The sequence below is a fragment of the Westerdykella ornata genome (assembly GCF_010094085.1).
Source record: "Westerdykella ornata strain CBS 379.55 unplaced genomic scaffold EI97scaffold_19, whole genome shotgun sequence".
NCBI lineage: Eukaryota > Fungi > Ascomycota > Dothideomycetes > Pleosporales > Sporormiaceae > Westerdykella > Westerdykella ornata.
The window spans coordinates 296,133-313,027 of record NW_022986869.1 but is presented as its reverse complement, the minus strand read 5'-3'; the positions used below and the strand labels follow the sequence as shown (position 1 = coordinate 313,027).

The following is a 16,895-nucleotide window of genomic DNA, read 5'->3' as shown; positions in this document are numbered from 1 at the left end:
GTTGTACTCTCTAGACGGCAGGCATCGAAAATTGTATTGAAATTGACAAAACCAGCAGTGAGCCACTTACTAATGCTAACAAACTCCCTAGTTTCTGACTCCTCCATGTCCAGCTGCAGGTTCCAATGCCGCCTCAACCGCCATCATTCGGGTCACAGGAATATTGGGATACAAGGTTCACCTCTAATTCGAATCCATTTGAATGGCTTGAGGCCCCGACGGCATTGGATTCCTACCTGGTAGAAGCGTTGAGGAGCACAGAAGACGAAAGTCCACAGATCTTGCATATCGGATGCGGTACATCACTGTTGTCCTACCACCTTCGCGCACATGTCGACAATCCGGAACTGATACATAATTTGGACTACTCCGATGTTGCCATCAAAGTAGGAAAACAAAGAGAGATTGACATATATGAAGGCGAAGTGGCCCAGGACGGGCTCGAGTCCGCTAATCCTGCTGCCTCCGCAGACTTGGGCAATGCAGAGGTCGTTCAATCACCCGCAAACCGTGACATGAGGTATATGCGCTGGTCAACCGCAGACTTACTATCCCACTCCTCACTCCTCCACGTCTGCAACCCTAACACATATTATGTGATCGTCGACAAGTCCACATCCGACTCTATAGCATGTTCCGAGGACGTGTATGTACCACTTCCATACCCTATCGGCACTACGTCTGATATCTCTACGTCGCCAGTGGCCGAATCACCTGAACCGATCCATCCTTTACATATCCTGGCCATCCATCTGGCGCTGGTCACCAAACCGGGCGCCTACTGGATCTCGTTATCCTACTCGGAGGACCGATTTCCCTTCTTGCCGCACCCATCAGCTCATGCTTCCGCTACCCACCATGACGTGTCGCCAGCATTGAGCTCCTCGAGACCGGACGAACCAGACGACGCGGACGACTCCGACGATGACTACGCCGATGACCTCAACGATATTCCCCAGGAGCTAATCGACAATGGATTTCCGGATCCTGGTCAGCTATGGAGGTTGGAGGCCAGGCATGAAATCGAGGTCCTGCAGTCGCCCACTGGAGACGCAGCAGATAAAGTTGTGCATAGACCTAGGGTCGTGCACTGGGTTTACGTTCTTCGAAGGACAGACGTGGAGGTTTTCGTGAGGGATCCATAAGACGCGGCCTACGCATTCTACCTATCGTAACACCTTTGTTCCTGAACCGTTAGTAGACCTGAGATTACGATTCCACAGCGCCCCTGATCTTCGACTCAGCCGCAGTAGACTCCCGTCAGAGGAAACGCCCCACCTTGGTTCTGACAGCTGCTGCTGATGCCCGACCTAGTGCTCGGTTGAGAGCTTTTGTGATGCGGACACATCCTTCAATTATTCGGACTTTGACCGGACCCATACAAAAGTCTATGTTGTCCACACTCGAAAGGGACTATGTAGTGGTCGATGCCTGGGCTAGAGAAGGTGGTGAATGCGGAATTTTTATGAAAGCCTTTGACGGTGAGATATGGTGAAGGAAAATTCCTCCCCTTCGAGAAGAGATGCCTCAGCCGCCCAGTTACCATAGCGGTATGGGGCTCTAGGACCTGTCACGCATGCCTCTCTCAGCGGAGCGGAATACTTCCACAAAACAGCCAATAGAAAACATTTGTGGACGTAAATGGCAATTGTGGAACTGACAAATCCTATCTATTCGGAGGCTATGCGTTTGTAATGGAGTCATCTCGGAATCGATCAGGGGACGGGCCGGCCCGAAGTAGGTGCGCTTACACAATTCTCTTCACATGGAAATCTTTCGTAGTTGTTCATATGCATCTTGCGAGGTGTGACTAGGCGCATACATAGTAGATACAGATATGAATTAACCAACCGTCGAACATGGATAAGTGTGCAATGGTGTTGAGGGGCACGGCTAGAGAGGGGTTTCCGCGGCCGAGGTGTCCCGTCCCAGCCCCTCCAGCCGAAATGGTTCCACATTGCAACGGCTACACCGCAGGGCGCGGTCGATTACAAATGAGGCCATCCGATATAAAGACGGTGTGAGGCTTCGACAGAAGCAAACAAGTCCAATTCCCATCCAGAGTACATTTTGAACCGTTATAACTCTGATTCGTCGAACCGAACGCACACAAATTACAATGGCTCAAGTCACGCTCTACGATATCCCCACTCGAGAGCCGAGGAAGGGCTGGTCATTGAACCCGTGGAAACGTGTGTACTCGGTCCTAGAGGGGAGCTCATGCTAACAATCTGCTCAGCTCGCATGGTTTTGAATTACAAGGGAATTGATTACAAGACGGAATGGACCGAGTATCCGGACATTGATGGCAAATTCAGATCTTTGTAAGTCCATATCCGATAAGTAATTCAAGGGCCCGTTTAACGCAAATAAAAGTGGCATCACACCACATGATCGGAACGACCCGAGCTTCCTGGCAGAATATACCTCTCCAGTTGTACGCTTCGACGACGGCACATTTGTGATGGACTCTTGGAATATCGCACACGGTACGTTTATGCACTTGGAGCAACCCATGGAATAAATAAATGATTAACACTCTACAGAAATCGAAAAGCGCTACCCGACTCCCTCTTTAGGCCTTGACGAACCAATCGTCGTCCAAATCAAAGAGTTCATCTCCAAGCTGTTCGTTCCGTTGGCTGCAGAGATTCTGCCCAAGATTCCTCGAAACCTCCTGAGCGCACCCTCTGCCGAGTACTTTGAGCGTACTCGCGCGGCCAAGTTCGGCATGAGCCTGACCCAGTTCGAGAAAGAGAAGGGTGGTGATAAGGCCTGGGAGGCTGCCGAAGCGCCTGTCAAAGAGCTGGCTGGTATCCTGAAGAAGAATGGTGGTCCTTACTTCCTGGGCGATAGAGGTGCGTCTTTCCCGCTTTCAACGGGTCGATCTGGCTAACGAGTGGTAGTGACTTATGCTGATTTCATTCTGGTGACGTTCTTGGAGTTCCTTAAGCGTATCGGCGATGGACTGTACGAGAAGTTCACTGCTTTCGATCCGGCCTTCGAGAAGTTGTATGATGCTTCGAAGCAGTGGCTCAACAAGGATGATTGAGCAATGAATGTGTCGTGCAGGTAACAGACGTAGCAGCACAAAAGCAGCAATATAACGAATTGATGATCACACATACCCCAAGTTGTACTTCGTCAAATCTGGTGTGTGCGGCTATCTTTTTGACGAGCCCACCAGCTTCAGAGCATTAAGCAGGACTTCACGATCCGTTTGAAAGGTCAGTTTCTCAACGGCCTCGTCGCATGAAAAGAACTCTGCCTTGAAGGCTGTTTCTCCTACCAGGGGTTTGCTCCGCGCTCCATCGTCCAGTGCAGCAATGTACCACCATATAAGCTTCACGCTGTCGCTATCAAGCTCTCTCATTGTAAACCTGAATGGCTCAGTCAGATGTGGGTATATGCGAACTTTGTCCGACACATTCGCAGGGTCGTCTGTTGATGGAGCACGCGTTGCCATCCTCACAGGATAAATATGGCATCGATAGCCAGTCTCCTCCATGACTTCCCTCACAGCAGCATCGCGACGAGACTCGGACTGGTTCCGGCGTCCTTTGGGAAGATACCATTCGTCTGTCTTGAGATGATGTAGGAGGCACACATCGAGTGTGGGGCTGGCGAGGTCGAACAGAACGGCACCGCAGCTCTCGACGAAGTTTTTCGACGTGTATTGTCGGGTAGTGAAGGTGGACTGCGCCATCTGGTTTCTGGATAGTGCAGTAAAAGGGATTGGCGGTGTTAGTTGTGCTGCCTGAGAGTACTTAATCTAAACCGCCTGGAATGACCCCTGTCGATCTGATCACAATGAGCACTTGGGAAGGGCCAAAAAGAGGATCGTGAAGTTTTCTTACCTGATCAGAGAGCTGGATGAATCGTTAATGAGCCCCTCATCGCCCCTGTTGAGTTTGTTCAGGTACGGGACTGAAAGCCGAGACTTTCCGAAAGTTCATTCCGAAATTCTCGGAATGCTCCAGTCACTTCAATTGAACGTCATAGATCCACACTAACATCGATTAGCTATCTTGAGCGTGCCAATGACGAAATGCTGGCTTGAACGATTGGGCGACTTAAAACCCTTTCTATGAGTTCACCTATAGATCAATGTTGAGACCTTCTCTTCGCACAGCAACCTCCAGACTCTATCAACCAGCATTACACTCCATCCGGCGCTCACCACCTCATCAATTCCGGTTCCTCACCATGGCTCACAACCAAACAATGTTCAAGCTCAACACGGGAGCCCAGATCCCCGCCATTGGCTTCGGAACCTGGCAGGATGCCGAAGCTCAGGAACAAGCCGTTGTCACCGCCATTAAGGCCGGCTACAGGCACATCGACACTGCATTCGTCTACGGCACCGAGGAGGCCGTAGGAAAGGGCATCAAGAAGGCTGGAATTCCGCGCGACCAGATTTTCATCACCACAAAGTTGTGGAATAACGCGCATCATCCCGAGGATGTTCCTAAGCAGCTCGATGCGTCACTCAAGGCCCTGGGTGTGGACTACATCGACCTCTGGCTCATGCACTGGCCTTCGGCTTTCGCCCGCGGGGATACGCTTTTTCCCAAGGACAAAGATGGTAAACCGATCACGGGCGATACCGACTATGTCGATACATACAAGGCGATGGAGAAGTGCCTGAAAGAGGGCAAGGTGAAAGCCATTGGTGTCTCCAACTTCAGCAAGGCGGAGATGGAGCGCCTGCTTGAGAAAACTGATGTGGTAAGTAATCTGCTTGAGCTCAGTCTTCAGAGATAACTGACGAATTTCTAGGTTCCCGCAGCACACGAGCTGGAACTGCACCCGTGGCTCCAGCAGACCTCCTTCACGGAATGGCACAAGCAAAAGGGTATCCACATCATTGCGTACTCTCCCTTCGGCAACCAGAATCCAATCTACGACAAGGGCAAGGACATTGGAAAGCTGATAGATGACCCCACTCTCGTTGAGATTGGCAAGAAGCACGGAAAGACGGGCGCGCAGGTCGCGCTGGCGTGGAATATTGCAAAGGGTCACTCGGTGCTGCCGAAGTCCAAGACCGAATCGCGTATTAAGGCGAACTTTGAGGGCGACTTTAAGCTGCCCGAGGAGGACGTTAAGAAAATTGATGGCATCGATAAGAAGCTTCGTTTCTGTGACCCGTCGGAGAGCTTTGGATACAAATACTATACGGATCTGGACGGAAAGGAGTAAGCGATGGGACGTCTAGCTGACGATATTAGTCTAGACGCTTGAAGTGTCTTAAAGTAGGATTCAATGTCTGTTTATGTTCAGTACGACAAAGTAACATGGTGCCGTGGTGAATGTCTCATTAAGGGAGGGAAAGAGCGCATCTTTCGCAAACCGCCGAGTTTCGAACATAGTCAAGCGTACGTGGTCTACCAAGTGTACTGTTGGAACGAGTGGCCCCTTGGCCGATATAGATGCTGTCAGTATGCAGCTCTAAATACTACGACATGGCCCGGCTCGGATCATCTGCCCCACCGAACGGCGCACGAGCCACACGACATCCCACCTTCTTCATGGCTCAACGCGCGGTGGGCCTTCACAAAACTTTGGTGCTCATTCGACGCGGGAAGATATACCTACCTCTCTACTCCCTAGACGGTCTTCTAGTACGCGCGGTACACGGCCTGACGCGGTCTCGAACGAACAACATCTCACTCCAGCCCATCGAGGGCAGCGACCTTGGCGCTCGCAACATGGACGACTTCGTTAGCGATACGGATAGCGACTATACGAGCTATTGGCGCGATTGGGTATGTAGTTGAGGAATTCTGCGCTTTTATTCATGAATACATATGTTTCGCCCTTGGATCGAGCACGGAGCAACCTGCCGTTGGGAAGGGCTGCTATCATGTGCTTCGAATAAGCCTCACAGATCTGGTATCTGGCGACTCGGAGGACTTGGATGCTTGCTTTGACCCGGAGACTTGAATGCGCTTGGAAATGGACTCGTCCTCTCGATACGTCAAGTCATTGCTGGGCTTTCGGGCATTCGGCTGGAAAAGTGAAGGAGGATGCCCTCGGACAGTCCTCCGGATGGCTCTTCTTCTCTGCTTGCTTGATGGATTGCAAGCCTGCTGGACCGATTACATAGCAGCATTCGACATACGCCGTTCACATCTGTTCAATTTCTGGCTCGATTCGTTGCATGCGTTCCGAGGACTGTTTGTTATTCTCCACGAACACCAGGCTGACATCTGCGCCAGTTCATATCCTCCCGCGGAAACGAATACTTCTGCGAGATCGACGAAGACTACCTGACCGATCGCTTCAACCTCACGGGCCTAAACGCCGATGTTCAATACTATCAATACGCGCTGGACCTCATAACAGACGTCTTCGACGTAGACTGCGACGACCAGCTCCGCGACGCCGTCGAGAAATCCGCCCGGCACTTATACGGCCTGGTACACGCCCGGTACATAGTGACGACGCGCGGTCTCGCAAAAATGGTAAGTTGTCTCTTTCCCCCCTACGCTGGAAAGGCCCAGTCCCAGAAAACTTACATCTCTCCTCTCCAGCTCGAGAAGTTCAAGAAATCCGACTTCGGCAAATGCCCCCGCGTCATGTGCGACTCGCACCCGCTCCTCCCAATGGGCCAATCCGACCTCCCAGGCAACTCGCCCGTCAAGCTGTACTGCGCGCGGTGCGAAGACATCTACAACCCCAAGTCGTCGCGCCACTCGGTCATTGACGGCGCCTACTTCGGCACCTCGTTCCACAACATCCTGTTCCAGGTATATCCGACCATGTTGCCGTCCAAGTCGTTGCGCAGGTACGAGCCGCGCGTTTTCGGCTTCAAGGTGCATGCTGCGGCGGCGTTGGCGCGGTGGCAGGATGAGCAGCGCGAGGCGATGAGGGAGCGGTTGAAGGCGGCCAAGGTGGATGTGTTGTTTGAGGAGGACGAAGATGACGAGGAGGAGGGGGAACCAGTGAGTGACGAAGATGAGGAGATGGATGTCGGGGAGCAGGGTGCGGCGCTCGTGGCTGCCAAGTGAGTGAGTGACTGCATGAATGCGTCGCTTGCACCGCGGTATACGTATCTGGTTAGCATGGGGTATGGCGATAGGCGTTCGGGTCGGTAGGGTAGCATTTGAATACTTCGACAAACCACTTTTTTTTCATTCTTCTCGAATCCAGCTGGCACACCCTTGAGTAAAAGTCCACCAGTTCGTGTGTCGTAGGACGCATGTCCGGTCTCCGGGTGAAAATATCACATCCCAAACGAAAAGGAATTGTGAACTCGTTATCGCAGTCCTTCATGTGTATCAGAACTACTTATTTCGCTCACTCATGATGCTCTTGACACAGACAGAAATGATGACAAGACCGCGGAGCGGACTCCGGAATAAGAAGCTGAAAGGGGTATATATTCTCACTCCTCTGTATCTCCTACTCAAAATCCACCCCCTACTCTACCACTTGAACGGAATCCTCGTACACACACGAGATCCGCCTTGCAAAGAGAAGAAAGAGCAAACGCCGGTGCCGCTCAACATCTTCGAAAACACCATCATCATCGTCGTCATTGTCATCAACGCACTCAACAGACAACATCGGCATACCATGATCCAGCACCAATGTAAATAAGCGAGCCGGAACCATCGAAGAAAAGACCAAACATCAAATCAGACGCCGCCCAATGCAAGTGCAACTCAACCACTTCACTAGACAACCACCCATTCATCAGTTAAGCGGACATGCACGCACACCAACCTCAAACTCAACCAAGAAGATTTAATCTCCCTACCCAAAACCCCCCGCGATCTTCTTGAACCAACTCCCCCTCTTCGCACCACTCTCCATCGCCGGCCTCCCATCCCACGTCCTAAGCGGCGCCTCCGCATACCCGCCCATCGGCTGCGCATAACTCTTCCTGCGGCTCTTCCTCTCGCGGTCCTCATCACTGCCACCGCCACGTGCACCCTCATAATGCGAAGCCCGCCGTCGATGATGTCTCCTCTCCCGCTCAGCTTCCCTCTCTCTATCGCGTTCTTTCTCACGCTCACGACGTTCTTCGCGCTCGCGATCGCGCTTCGGACCTTTGCGGCCTGCAATCCGGAGACGGAGATCTTCGTCCGCCGAAGGGGAAAGCTCGTCCGCATGGTTCGGGTCGCGGGTGTCTGGCAGACCGTCTACAACCGTCTCGGCAATAGGAACTGGGAGTGGTTGTTCGTTGGAGAGGGAGTCCACCCAAGAGGACGTCTTATCTCCGCCTCTGGCTAGGTAGGGCGTGTTTTCTTCCTCCTTGGGGCGATGCGAGCTGCGATGGCGGGAGCGATGCGCCGCACCGTTGCGCTCGTCGAAGTAGTCTTGGATGGGTCCGCCGTTTGCTGGTGCTGGGTATTCCGAGTTACGGCGAGCAGCACGGCGCTCTTCACGGCGACGACGTCGCTCTTCTGGGTCTTCATCCATGTGGGAACGACGACGCTCCCGTTCTCGGTCGCGGTCTTTGTCTCTGTCTCTGTCCCGTTCTCGTTCGCGCTCACGCTCACTAGGACGACGAGAACCCTCCCGTTCCCTGTCTCTGCGCTTAGAAGAACGGTGCTCACCACGCTCACGCTCTGACTCTTCCATTGCCCTACGTTGCTCGCGTGCAGCTTTGCGCTGTTTCTTTTCCTCCATGCGACGCAATTCAGCCTCAGCCTCCTTGTTGCGTCGCTCCAGCTCCGCCATCTGCCTCGCCTTCTTCTCCGCAAGGATCGCGCTCTCCTTCTCGCGCTCGCGGTTACGACGACGCTCCGCCTTGGCTTCAGCCGCTTCCAGATCAGCGCGTTGTGCTTCCTTCTCTGCCTGGCGTCGAGCTTTACGTTCTGCGCGTCTGGCCTCGCGCTCCGGGTCAAGATCCTCGCCAGGCCCAGCACCACCGCTCATCATGTCTGCTCCGTCAGGCATGTGAGAGGAGCGGCGAACACTACGTCGCTCATGACGGAGCCGTTTCGCTTCGTCTTCGGTCGCTGCACCTCGCGTGGACGATCGTTTACGGCGGCGGCGTTCGTCTTCGGTCTCGTATGCATTCCTGCGACGCTCGTGCTTGTCTTCCTCCTGACCCTTCTTGCGCGACCCAAGTCCAAACATGCTCATCAGGCCGCCGGCAGCGGCTGCAGCAGCCCCAGCCGCAACCCCCGCAGTAGCTAAGTCTCTTGCTTTCGAAGTGTTGCGGTCTCGTCTCGATCGCTCACTATGGTGTCTTTCGACGTGAGGAGGTTCGACAGACATTGGATCAATGTCAACGGGATCATCGGCACTCGGTGGTGCAGTCAACGGTTCAGCTGGAGTAACAGCGGTAGGCTCCCGCGACGACTTGCGTCGGGATGACTCAGCCTTGGGAGCGGGTGTGGGTGATGCGGGCGCATCATCATCCAATGGCATGTCCAGATCGTCGGGGATGGCATACGCGTCTGGTACAGCTGAGCGCTTGTTAGCTGGATTTGTCCGCTGATTATGAGAGCCAAGAGGCCATCCCGCTTCTTGGGGAGCGAGTGTCTTACCTCTGGATTTGCCCTTGTCCCTGGTACTTGATCGCCTGCTGACGGAACCTTTCATACCCATGACTTTTGCCGCCTTTGAAGGCACCTTGACATCTACATCTGTATGAGGCGGCGACATCATAGCAGCGTCGCCATCAAACGACGGTCTTCGAGACATCGTTTTGGGAGTCGCAGAGGTCCGATGTGACTTTGCACGCGACGAAGAATGCGGAGGAGGTACACCAAACAGTGCGCCCAAGCCCGTCGCAGCACGCGCAGGCTTTGGCCGCGTCTTATTCGTCTTGTCTGACCCTGAAGATTTTGACATGACGTCCTTGTCCTTTCCGGGAGAGACCTGCGATGATTTGGAGCGGCTCAAGCTTGCCTTTACTGGGGTTGCACTGGCGCCATCATCTGTAGACTGCTTTCTTGCCTGCTTCTGTCGTGATGCAGCCGCCGCACCGGCAGCGACACCCCATATACCCCAATTCGCTCCTCCATTAGCGGGTCGCACCACCTTTGCACGTTCCTTCTTTACAGGTTCAGGTTTGACTTCAGGTTCGGGAGGCGGTGTCGGGAGCTTCTCCGGGGGTTCGACAATCTCCATATCGAGGGTAGGTTCGGCAGGTTCGTCACGTTCAGCCGGTGGAGGTGGAGGTGCAGGTGGTTCAGCTAGGTCAATAATCTCGACGATATCTGCAGCATCAACAATGGCTTTGCTGCTCTCCTTCGCCTTCTTCGCCTTCTTCGCTTTCCTCTCGGCCTTTTTGTCGACGACGACAACAACAGGTTCAGGCTCTGCTGGCGGCGGCGGCGGAGGAGGCGGGTCCGCACGGGCATCGACCATTTCCGCGTCATTGAAGTCAAGCAAGTCCATATCGTCGTCCATGGGAAAGCCACCAGGCACGGGTGAGGGATTCTTGGCAAGTACCACAGGCTCAGGATCTGGAATCACCACAGGTGGCTCTTTCACCTTTGACTTTGACGAGGATTTATCCTTCTTGGACTTCGAAGACTTCTTCGTCGTTGTCTCAACGACTTCAACAAGTGGTGGTTCCGGTGGTGGCGGAGGAGGTGGAGGTGGTTCCGGGGCTTCAAATTCAAAGTCCAGTTCTGCAATCTTTGATTTATCGCCACTCTTCTCCTGCAGTGCCTTTAGCCGTTCCGCAACCACACCACCCGACTTTGCAGACTTCTTAGACTTGGCTGCCTTGGGGGGTGGTTCGTCAGCGACAACAGGTTCTGGCACGTTCGGTTCCTCCATAAGCGAGATGTCACGGGCTGACTCAACCATGACCGCATCTTCCTTCGGCGGTGTCTTCTTGGTTTTGCGCAAGGAAATGCCCCAAGCACTTCCCCATCCTCCTGATGTTTCTTCTGGAGAAGCGGTGTCTTTCTCTAGTTCAGCGAGTAGATCACCCGCAGGGACATCTTTGACCAGATCGAGCAGATCCTCGTCAGCGGGAGGAGGCGGCGGCGGCGGCGGAGGTGGTGCAGGCTCTTCGACAGCGCCCTTCCCCTTCTTCTTTTTCTTCTTAGACGAAGTGGTTTCGAGGAACTCCTGTTCAGCAGCAATGCGTGCAGCTTCAGCTTCTTCGGCCTCCTTCTTAGCCTTCTCTGCAGCTTCCGCGGCTTCTTTGGCCTCACGCTCCAACCGCTCCTGCTCCTCGCGCTCAGCTTTCTCCTTCTTTTCACGAGCCTTCTTCTGGCTAGCCGTCTCCTTTTTCTTGAGGCCACCCCAAGATCCCCATATGCTGCTGCTTTCCTCTTCTTTCTTCTTGGCGGCCTCTTCGGCTTCTTTGGCTTCCCTTTCCAGTTTCTCCTGCTCCTCTTTCTCCTTCTCAAGGCGTTCCTGTTCCTCCCTCTCAAGCCGTTCCTGTTCTTCCTTCTCAAGGCGTTCTTTTTCTTCCCGTTCCACGCGCTCGGCTTCCTCCCGCTCGGCCTTCTCCTTCTTCTCACGAGCCTTCTTCTGAGTGGCAGTCTCCTTCTTTGTCGACTTCTTCGATGCTCCGAAGAGTCCCCATCCAGAACTCTTCTCCGCCTCTTCCGCTTCCTTCTTCTTTGCGGCCTCCTCGGCCTCTATCCGTGCCTTTTCGGCTTCCTCAGTCTCAATTCTCGCCTTCTCAGCTTCCTCAGCTTCGATCCTGGCCCTCTCGGCTGCTTCTTCTGCCTCTCTGGCGTCTTCTGCCTCGCGCTCTAACCGTTCGGCTTCCTCCTTCTCTAGTCTCTCCTTTTCCTCCTTCTCTTTCTTCTCCCTCGCTTTCTTCTGTGCCGTCGTCTCCTTCTTTGCCTTCTTACCAAATAGACCCCAGCCAGAGCTCTTCTCAGCCTCTTCCGCCTCTTTCCTCGCCTTATCAGCCTCCTCTGCCTCCTTCCTCGCTTTCTCAGCCTCTTCCGCCTCAATCCTGGCCTTTTCCGCTTCTTCCGCTTCAATTCGGGCTCGTTCAGCAGCTTCCTCGGCCTCCTTTGCTTCTTGTGCTTCGCGTTCGAGGCGTTCTTTTTCCTCTTTCTCACGCTGCTTGGCCTCCTCCTCCTCCTTCTCTTTGGCTTCCTTTTCACGCTGCGCAGCCTCCTCTTTCTCCCGTTTCAGGCGTTTCTTCTTCTCCGTTTTTGTCTCGTTCTTCGGCGGCTCAGGCTTCTTCTCTTCCACCTTGGGAGGTTCGTCCAGCTGAATGAGATCTTCAAACGTATCCTTCGGAGTGCCTGACTTGGAAGCAGACGAGTCCTTTGTCGCGGTCTTGCTGAGTTTGCCGCCATCGTCGACCGCTTCGTCCTTGCCTTTCTTCTTTTTCGAGGAGCTGAAACCCCAGAGATCGTCGTCTACCTTCAGGTCTTCCTCCACAGCTGGTGGCGCTTCAATTTGCTTCGGCTCGGGTAGCTCAACTTCACCAGGCGGTGTGGGAACAGGTGGCGGAGCTAAAGTGGAGCCCTTCTTCCCCTTCTTCTTCTTGGTCATGTTGAACTGCGCGCTGCCCCATGGGTCATCCTCGTCGGGCTTTTGAACGGGCGCCGAAATATCATCGGTTACTTCCACCGGCGTATCCTTCGAGGACGACTTCTTGACCTTCTTGCCCCAAGAGGGAGTGCCCCACTCATCTTCTCCCTCTGCCTTGGGTTCTTCGACACCATCGGGACTTTGCACAGTGGTTGTGTCTTCAATGATGGGTCCGGGCTCAGGCTCCTTCTTCTTCTTCGTCTTCTTGCCTCCCCAGATGGAACTGAAGCTCCAATCATCGCTCTCCTTCTTCTCAGGTTGGGGTTCGGGAACGGCGGGAGGTGGCGCAGGCGCAGGTGGGAGAGGCTCCTCCTTACCTTTCTTTCCCTTCTTCTTCTTCGTCGAAGTGGTGCCCCAAGCTGAATCTCCCCAAATATCCTCTTCCTTCTTCTTCTTCTCTTCCTCCTCAAGCCGTGCCTTTTCCTCAGCTTCCTTCCGTTCTCGTTCCCTAGCTTCTTGCTCCTCGCGCTCCTTGGCTTCTTGCGCTTCTCTTTCTGCCTTCTCCTTAGCTTCTTGCTCTTCTCGCTCCTTGGCTTCCTTCTCTTCCCTTTCAGCCTTCTCTTTCGCCTCCTTCTCCTTCTGCTTCTTCAGTTTCTTCTTCTGCGTATTACTGAGCCCGGCATACTCATCGATCTCGGGCTTCGGGGGCTCAGGCACCGGCTCAGGTTCCACGACCGGTTCCTGCACAGGCTCGGGCTCCGGTGCCGGAAGTGTTTCCTCGACCTTCGGCTCTTCCTTACCCTTCTTACCTTTCTTCTGCTTGCCTGATGTCCCGAACGAAGCCCAGTCATCTTCAGCGGGTGGGCTAGGCTCGGGAGGCGGAGGTGGAGGCGGCGGCACTTCTTCCTCCTTCTTCCCCTTCTTCTTACCTGATCCGACGGCTCCCCATCCACCCCATCCATCATCGTCCTTCACGGGCTCCGGCTCAGGGGGCGGCGGCGACGTCTCCTCGGCAGCGCCTTTTTTCTTCTTCTTCTTGTCCTTTGAGCCGCCGAAAGAGAAAGAACCCCACGAGTCCTCTTTCTCAGGCTCCGGCGCCGGCTCCTCCGTTGCCTTCTTCTTCTTCTTATTCTTGCCGAAGCTACCCCAGCCGTCATCCTCGTCTTCTGCAGGTTTCTCCTCGGCTACGGGCGGAGGCGCAGACGACGTGTTGAAAGCGTCGAAGTTGAAGTCAAAGCCAGACGAATCCTTGGAGTTCTTCTTGTCCTTGGGTGAGCCCCAGGGATTGTCATTACTCGCGGCGTCATTTCCAGTGGTGGTGGAGTCGAAACCCCAGCTGCTGCCCTTGCTTCCCCATCCACCCCATCCACCCAATCCGCCGAGACTTGACTTGGCCCCGCCCGAGTCTCCAAACGACATTTCGATCTTGGGTGCGCCGCTCGAGTCATCGAGATTGATGTCGTCGAATCCAGCGCCCGGATCTGCTGCAGGGGGTTCAGGGGGTGGAGGAGGCGCGGCCTCGGCGCCCTATGGTCAAGTCAGCTAATGGAACGATTTCCCGCAATCCAGTCTTCCTACCTTTCCCTTCTTCTTCTTACTCTTCTTCCCTCCAACGGTAGCAAACGAGGCCCAATCATCCGCTGCCCCATTGCCATCCGCCTGATCAGCCCAGCTAAGATCCGCAGCCGCAGTGGCAGCAGCAGCAGCAGTGGCAGCGGCAGCAGCAGCGGCAGCAGCGTCTTCCTCCTCCTCCTCCTTCTTCTTTCTTTCCTCTTCCTCCTCTTTCTTGCTCTTCTTCTTCTTACCGGCGGTCCCCCAAGCATCCCACCCATCGTCATCCCCACCCCCATTCCCGTCCTTCCCCCCATCACCCCCGTCGTCTCCTCCACCACCCGCTCCGCCGCCATCAGCAGGCGGGTCTCCCCCAGGACTGTCACCGCCATCAGCGGGCGCGTCCTCTTCCTTTTTACCGTCCCCGCCGCCTCCTCCAGAGTTGTTATTCGAGTTTGTATTCTTCTTGGCGGCGTTATTCTTCTTCTTCTTGGCGTGGGATTTGATGCCTTCCTCGCAGAAGCCGAAATCGATGTTCGCATGAAGACATTTTTCGTCGAGATGGAAGGATAATGGGGAGGCGGAGCGTGTGGATAGGATGCTGCTTAGGAGACAATCGGGGATGCTGGAGCAGAGGGAGGGGTTCAGGGAGGGAAAGGGTGTGTATTCGGGGACTTTGGCGGTGGCGAGGACGTCTGTGGTGGTGTAGTCGGGTGGGAGGTCGGCGAGTGTGTCGTCGTAGGAGGGTGGAGAGGAGTCATCGTGGGGTGGGGATGCGGAGAGCCAGAGGTGTGGGGACGAGATATGGGGAAGGTAGAAGCTGGAGAAGGGCTCGAAGGGTTGGTAAACCTAGGTTGAGTTAGTTGCGGAACCACAGCAGCTGTCTAGGTAGTATATGATCCAAGCAGCACTGGTGGGGAGTAGAGGTGAACTAGAGAACGCGGGGTGGACGAAGATGATACGATGAAAGGAAACCAATGTCGTCATACCGAGTTCGCGCCTTCTTCTTCTTCACCTCTCCGCCCCTTCCTTTGATTCCTCCTGTCCAACCTCGCCAATGCACCGCAAATATCCTCCAAAAGCTCCGTTATCGGCTCTTCCTGCTCTTCTTCCACACCCCAATTCCCACGATCAGATATAAAGTCGTCGTCGCTCGCACGCCTCTCTCTGCCAGCCATCCACCTCTGAAACCACCTCTCGCGCGCCTCACCCAAGTCGCCTCGTTCCGCACGCCGTATCTTCAGCCGCGCATACACGGCTTCCTCGCCGCCGCCGCGATGCAGGCGCGACCGTCCCTCTGGCATGGTGCTCGACGCTGTCAAAGTCTAAGTCCAAGCCGGATGATGTGGGAAGAAGTGCGCGCGAGCAGAAGAGGGTCGGAGACGGGCACATGAGGCGCCACTAGGGGGATCCGTAAGGATTACGGGACGAGAAGGGGTGGTTTAGGCTGTGCGGATTGCGGATTGTATTTGCGGTGCGCTTAGGGCGAGGATTGTACAGGTGCGGTTGTGACGGCGGCTGCGATGCGAAGGGTCGCGCGGGGACTACGAGGGTCGTACAGACGGGTGTGCGAGGCACGACGCGGAGAGATATCTTGCTGGCGAGGCGTAGCGGTGCAGCAGGTCGGTAGAAGCATGCGAGACTGGCTCTGCAAGTCGTATCTATGCGGGACGGGGGAATAACGTGTGTCGTGGGATTTGGTGAATCGAATGTCGCGGCGCGTACAGGATCTATCGTCCCGAGGAAGAACAGCACGCTTTCCACCCAAAGCAGGAACGTGCAACGCAAGCAAACGGGCCTCGTGTATCCCGTACCGTCGTCCCCGGCTCTTTTGAGGTGGTCACAAGGCGGGAAAAGCGAGGCGTGGGTGTGCCTGCTGGGTGGTGTTTGAGGAAAGGTGTGTTGCCGATGCCGTGACGTCCAAACGGGCTAGACGGCTACTCAAAACGAGGCAGGGAGAGTTGCGCTGCGATGGCTGATATTGGTGTGAGGGATTGCGGGGGTCTGGCACACCACAAGCCTGAGCTAGCCAGCAACGACAATGGTCTGGATTTGCGAGGGAGCGATGTGGAGGAGGGGTTGATGACGATGTGGTGGTGTTGAAGTCGTGAATGAGATGGATATCAAAAGCGAAATCTCGAGACGCAAAGATTATGATACCACAGCCAGCAACACAAATGAGCCAGCTCTCGAATCACACGAGGCCGGGATTCCCCACGCGTTAAAAACCTCTCTCAAAGTCCGTCCCCTCGAACGCAAATTCTCTCCAACCACACCCCAGCCGCATTGCCATCCGCATCCGCATCCGCATCCGCCCTGCGAATCTCTGCTAGTCTACATCGTGTATCCTCGGACGCATGTCTCCCTGCGCCCGCAGCGCGGCTGTCTCTGGGCAGCGCAATTGGCCAGCCGAACGCATGTTTTGAGGAGCTGCAAGTGCTGCGTGGCCATGGTGGAGAGAGGCTCTACACCGCCAGTTGGGCTGCCGACCTCTCAGAAGGCGGGAGGGGTGGGTGCAGTGATGGCGCCGGCCAATGGGGAGGGCCAAGGGGATTGGGGGCAATTTGGGTGCTGGGACGGGAAAGGGGATGGACGTAATAAATGATGGCAGATGCATTGCTGGGAGTAGCCAAGTAGGAATGCATTTAAGTTGGGACTCTGGAGTGGGTGTGCACTGTGGAATCGGTGTTGGTTAGTGGCAGGAGACGGTGGGAATATATAAGCCGCTGCAGCAGCTCGGGAGGAGGAGATGCCCACTCTTCAATGGAAAGATTAGTGGCCTTCTCCTCCTTCTTCAGACTTCTGGACTCATCTGTCAAGATCCTCTATTCCAGTTCATAGCCTCGACGCAGTATACAGTACTCCGTACTCGCACTTCACATGCGGGTGGGGCGCGCCAACGAACAGCTGTCAGCGTCACTGTGGAG

The 16,895-nt window shown here is 54.9% G+C and overlaps 7 protein-coding genes across 7 annotated transcripts; 5 read left to right on the top strand and 2 right to left on the bottom strand.

The window, feature by feature from the left end:
• Window positions 1-18: 18 nt before the first annotated feature.
• Window positions 19-1,145, top strand: EI97DRAFT_422255 (uncharacterized protein; the record flags this gene model as incomplete). The annotated part of the gene is made up of 3 exons (XM_033797083.1): window positions 19-425; window positions 489-863; window positions 963-1,145. The coding sequence occupies exons 1-3, from the start codon at window positions 126-128 to the stop codon at window positions 1,143-1,145; spliced, it is 858 nt and encodes a 285-aa protein (XP_033652103.1). The 5' UTR covers window positions 19-125.
• Window positions 1,146-1,969: 824 nt separating this feature from the next.
• EI97DRAFT_435102 (uncharacterized protein) lies at window positions 1,970-3,266 on the top strand. The gene is made up of 5 exons (XM_033798790.1): window positions 1,970-2,192; window positions 2,240-2,324; window positions 2,377-2,489; window positions 2,547-2,858; window positions 2,907-3,266. Exons 1-5 carry the CDS (start codon window positions 2,120-2,122, stop codon window positions 3,050-3,052), a joined length of 729 nt encoding a protein of 242 aa, XP_033652102.1. The 5' UTR covers window positions 1,970-2,119; the 3' UTR covers window positions 3,053-3,266.
• Window positions 2,841-3,910, bottom strand: EI97DRAFT_102505 (uncharacterized protein). The gene is made up of 2 exons (XM_033792890.1): window positions 3,858-3,910; window positions 2,841-3,801 (listed from the first exon to the last, which is right to left on the bottom strand). The coding sequence occupies exon 2, from the start codon at window positions 3,704-3,706 to the stop codon at window positions 3,164-3,166; it is 543 nt and encodes a 180-aa protein (XP_033652101.1). The 5' UTR covers window positions 3,707-3,801; window positions 3,858-3,910; the 3' UTR covers window positions 2,841-3,163.
• An 87-nt stretch (window positions 3,911-3,997) lies between these two features.
• On the top strand, window positions 3,998-5,280 carry EI97DRAFT_435101 (Aldo/keto reductase). Its single transcript, XM_033798789.1, has 2 exons — window positions 3,998-4,728; window positions 4,780-5,280. The coding sequence occupies exons 1-2, from the start codon at window positions 4,207-4,209 to the stop codon at window positions 5,197-5,199; spliced, it is 942 nt and encodes a 313-aa protein (XP_033652100.1). The 5' UTR covers window positions 3,998-4,206; the 3' UTR covers window positions 5,200-5,280.
• A 291-nt stretch (window positions 5,281-5,571) lies between these two features.
• Window positions 5,572-7,147, top strand: EI97DRAFT_435099 (casein kinase-like protein subunit II beta). The gene is made up of 3 exons (XM_033798788.1): window positions 5,572-5,765; window positions 6,219-6,464; window positions 6,534-7,147. Exons 1-3 carry the CDS (start codon window positions 5,709-5,711, stop codon window positions 7,008-7,010), a joined length of 780 nt encoding a protein of 259 aa, XP_033652099.1. The 5' UTR covers window positions 5,572-5,708; the 3' UTR covers window positions 7,011-7,147.
• Window positions 7,148-8,507: 1,360 nt separating this feature from the next.
• On the bottom strand, window positions 8,508-14,251 carry EI97DRAFT_422245 (uncharacterized protein; the record flags this gene model as incomplete). The annotated part of the gene is made up of 3 exons (XM_033797082.1): window positions 13,996-14,251; window positions 9,504-13,944; window positions 8,508-9,422 (listed from the first exon to the last, which is right to left on the bottom strand). Coding segments are annotated over exons 2-3 (5,247 nt in total), but the record flags the coding sequence as incomplete, so codon positions are not given.
• A 1,833-nt stretch (window positions 14,252-16,084) lies between these two features.
• On the top strand, window positions 16,085-16,573 carry EI97DRAFT_444031 (uncharacterized protein; the record flags this gene model as incomplete). The annotated part of the gene is made up of 1 exon (XM_033799870.1): window positions 16,085-16,573. One exon carries the CDS (start codon window positions 16,085-16,087, stop codon window positions 16,571-16,573), a length of 489 nt encoding a protein of 162 aa, XP_033652097.1.
• Between the last annotated feature and the right edge of the window lie 322 nt (window positions 16,574-16,895).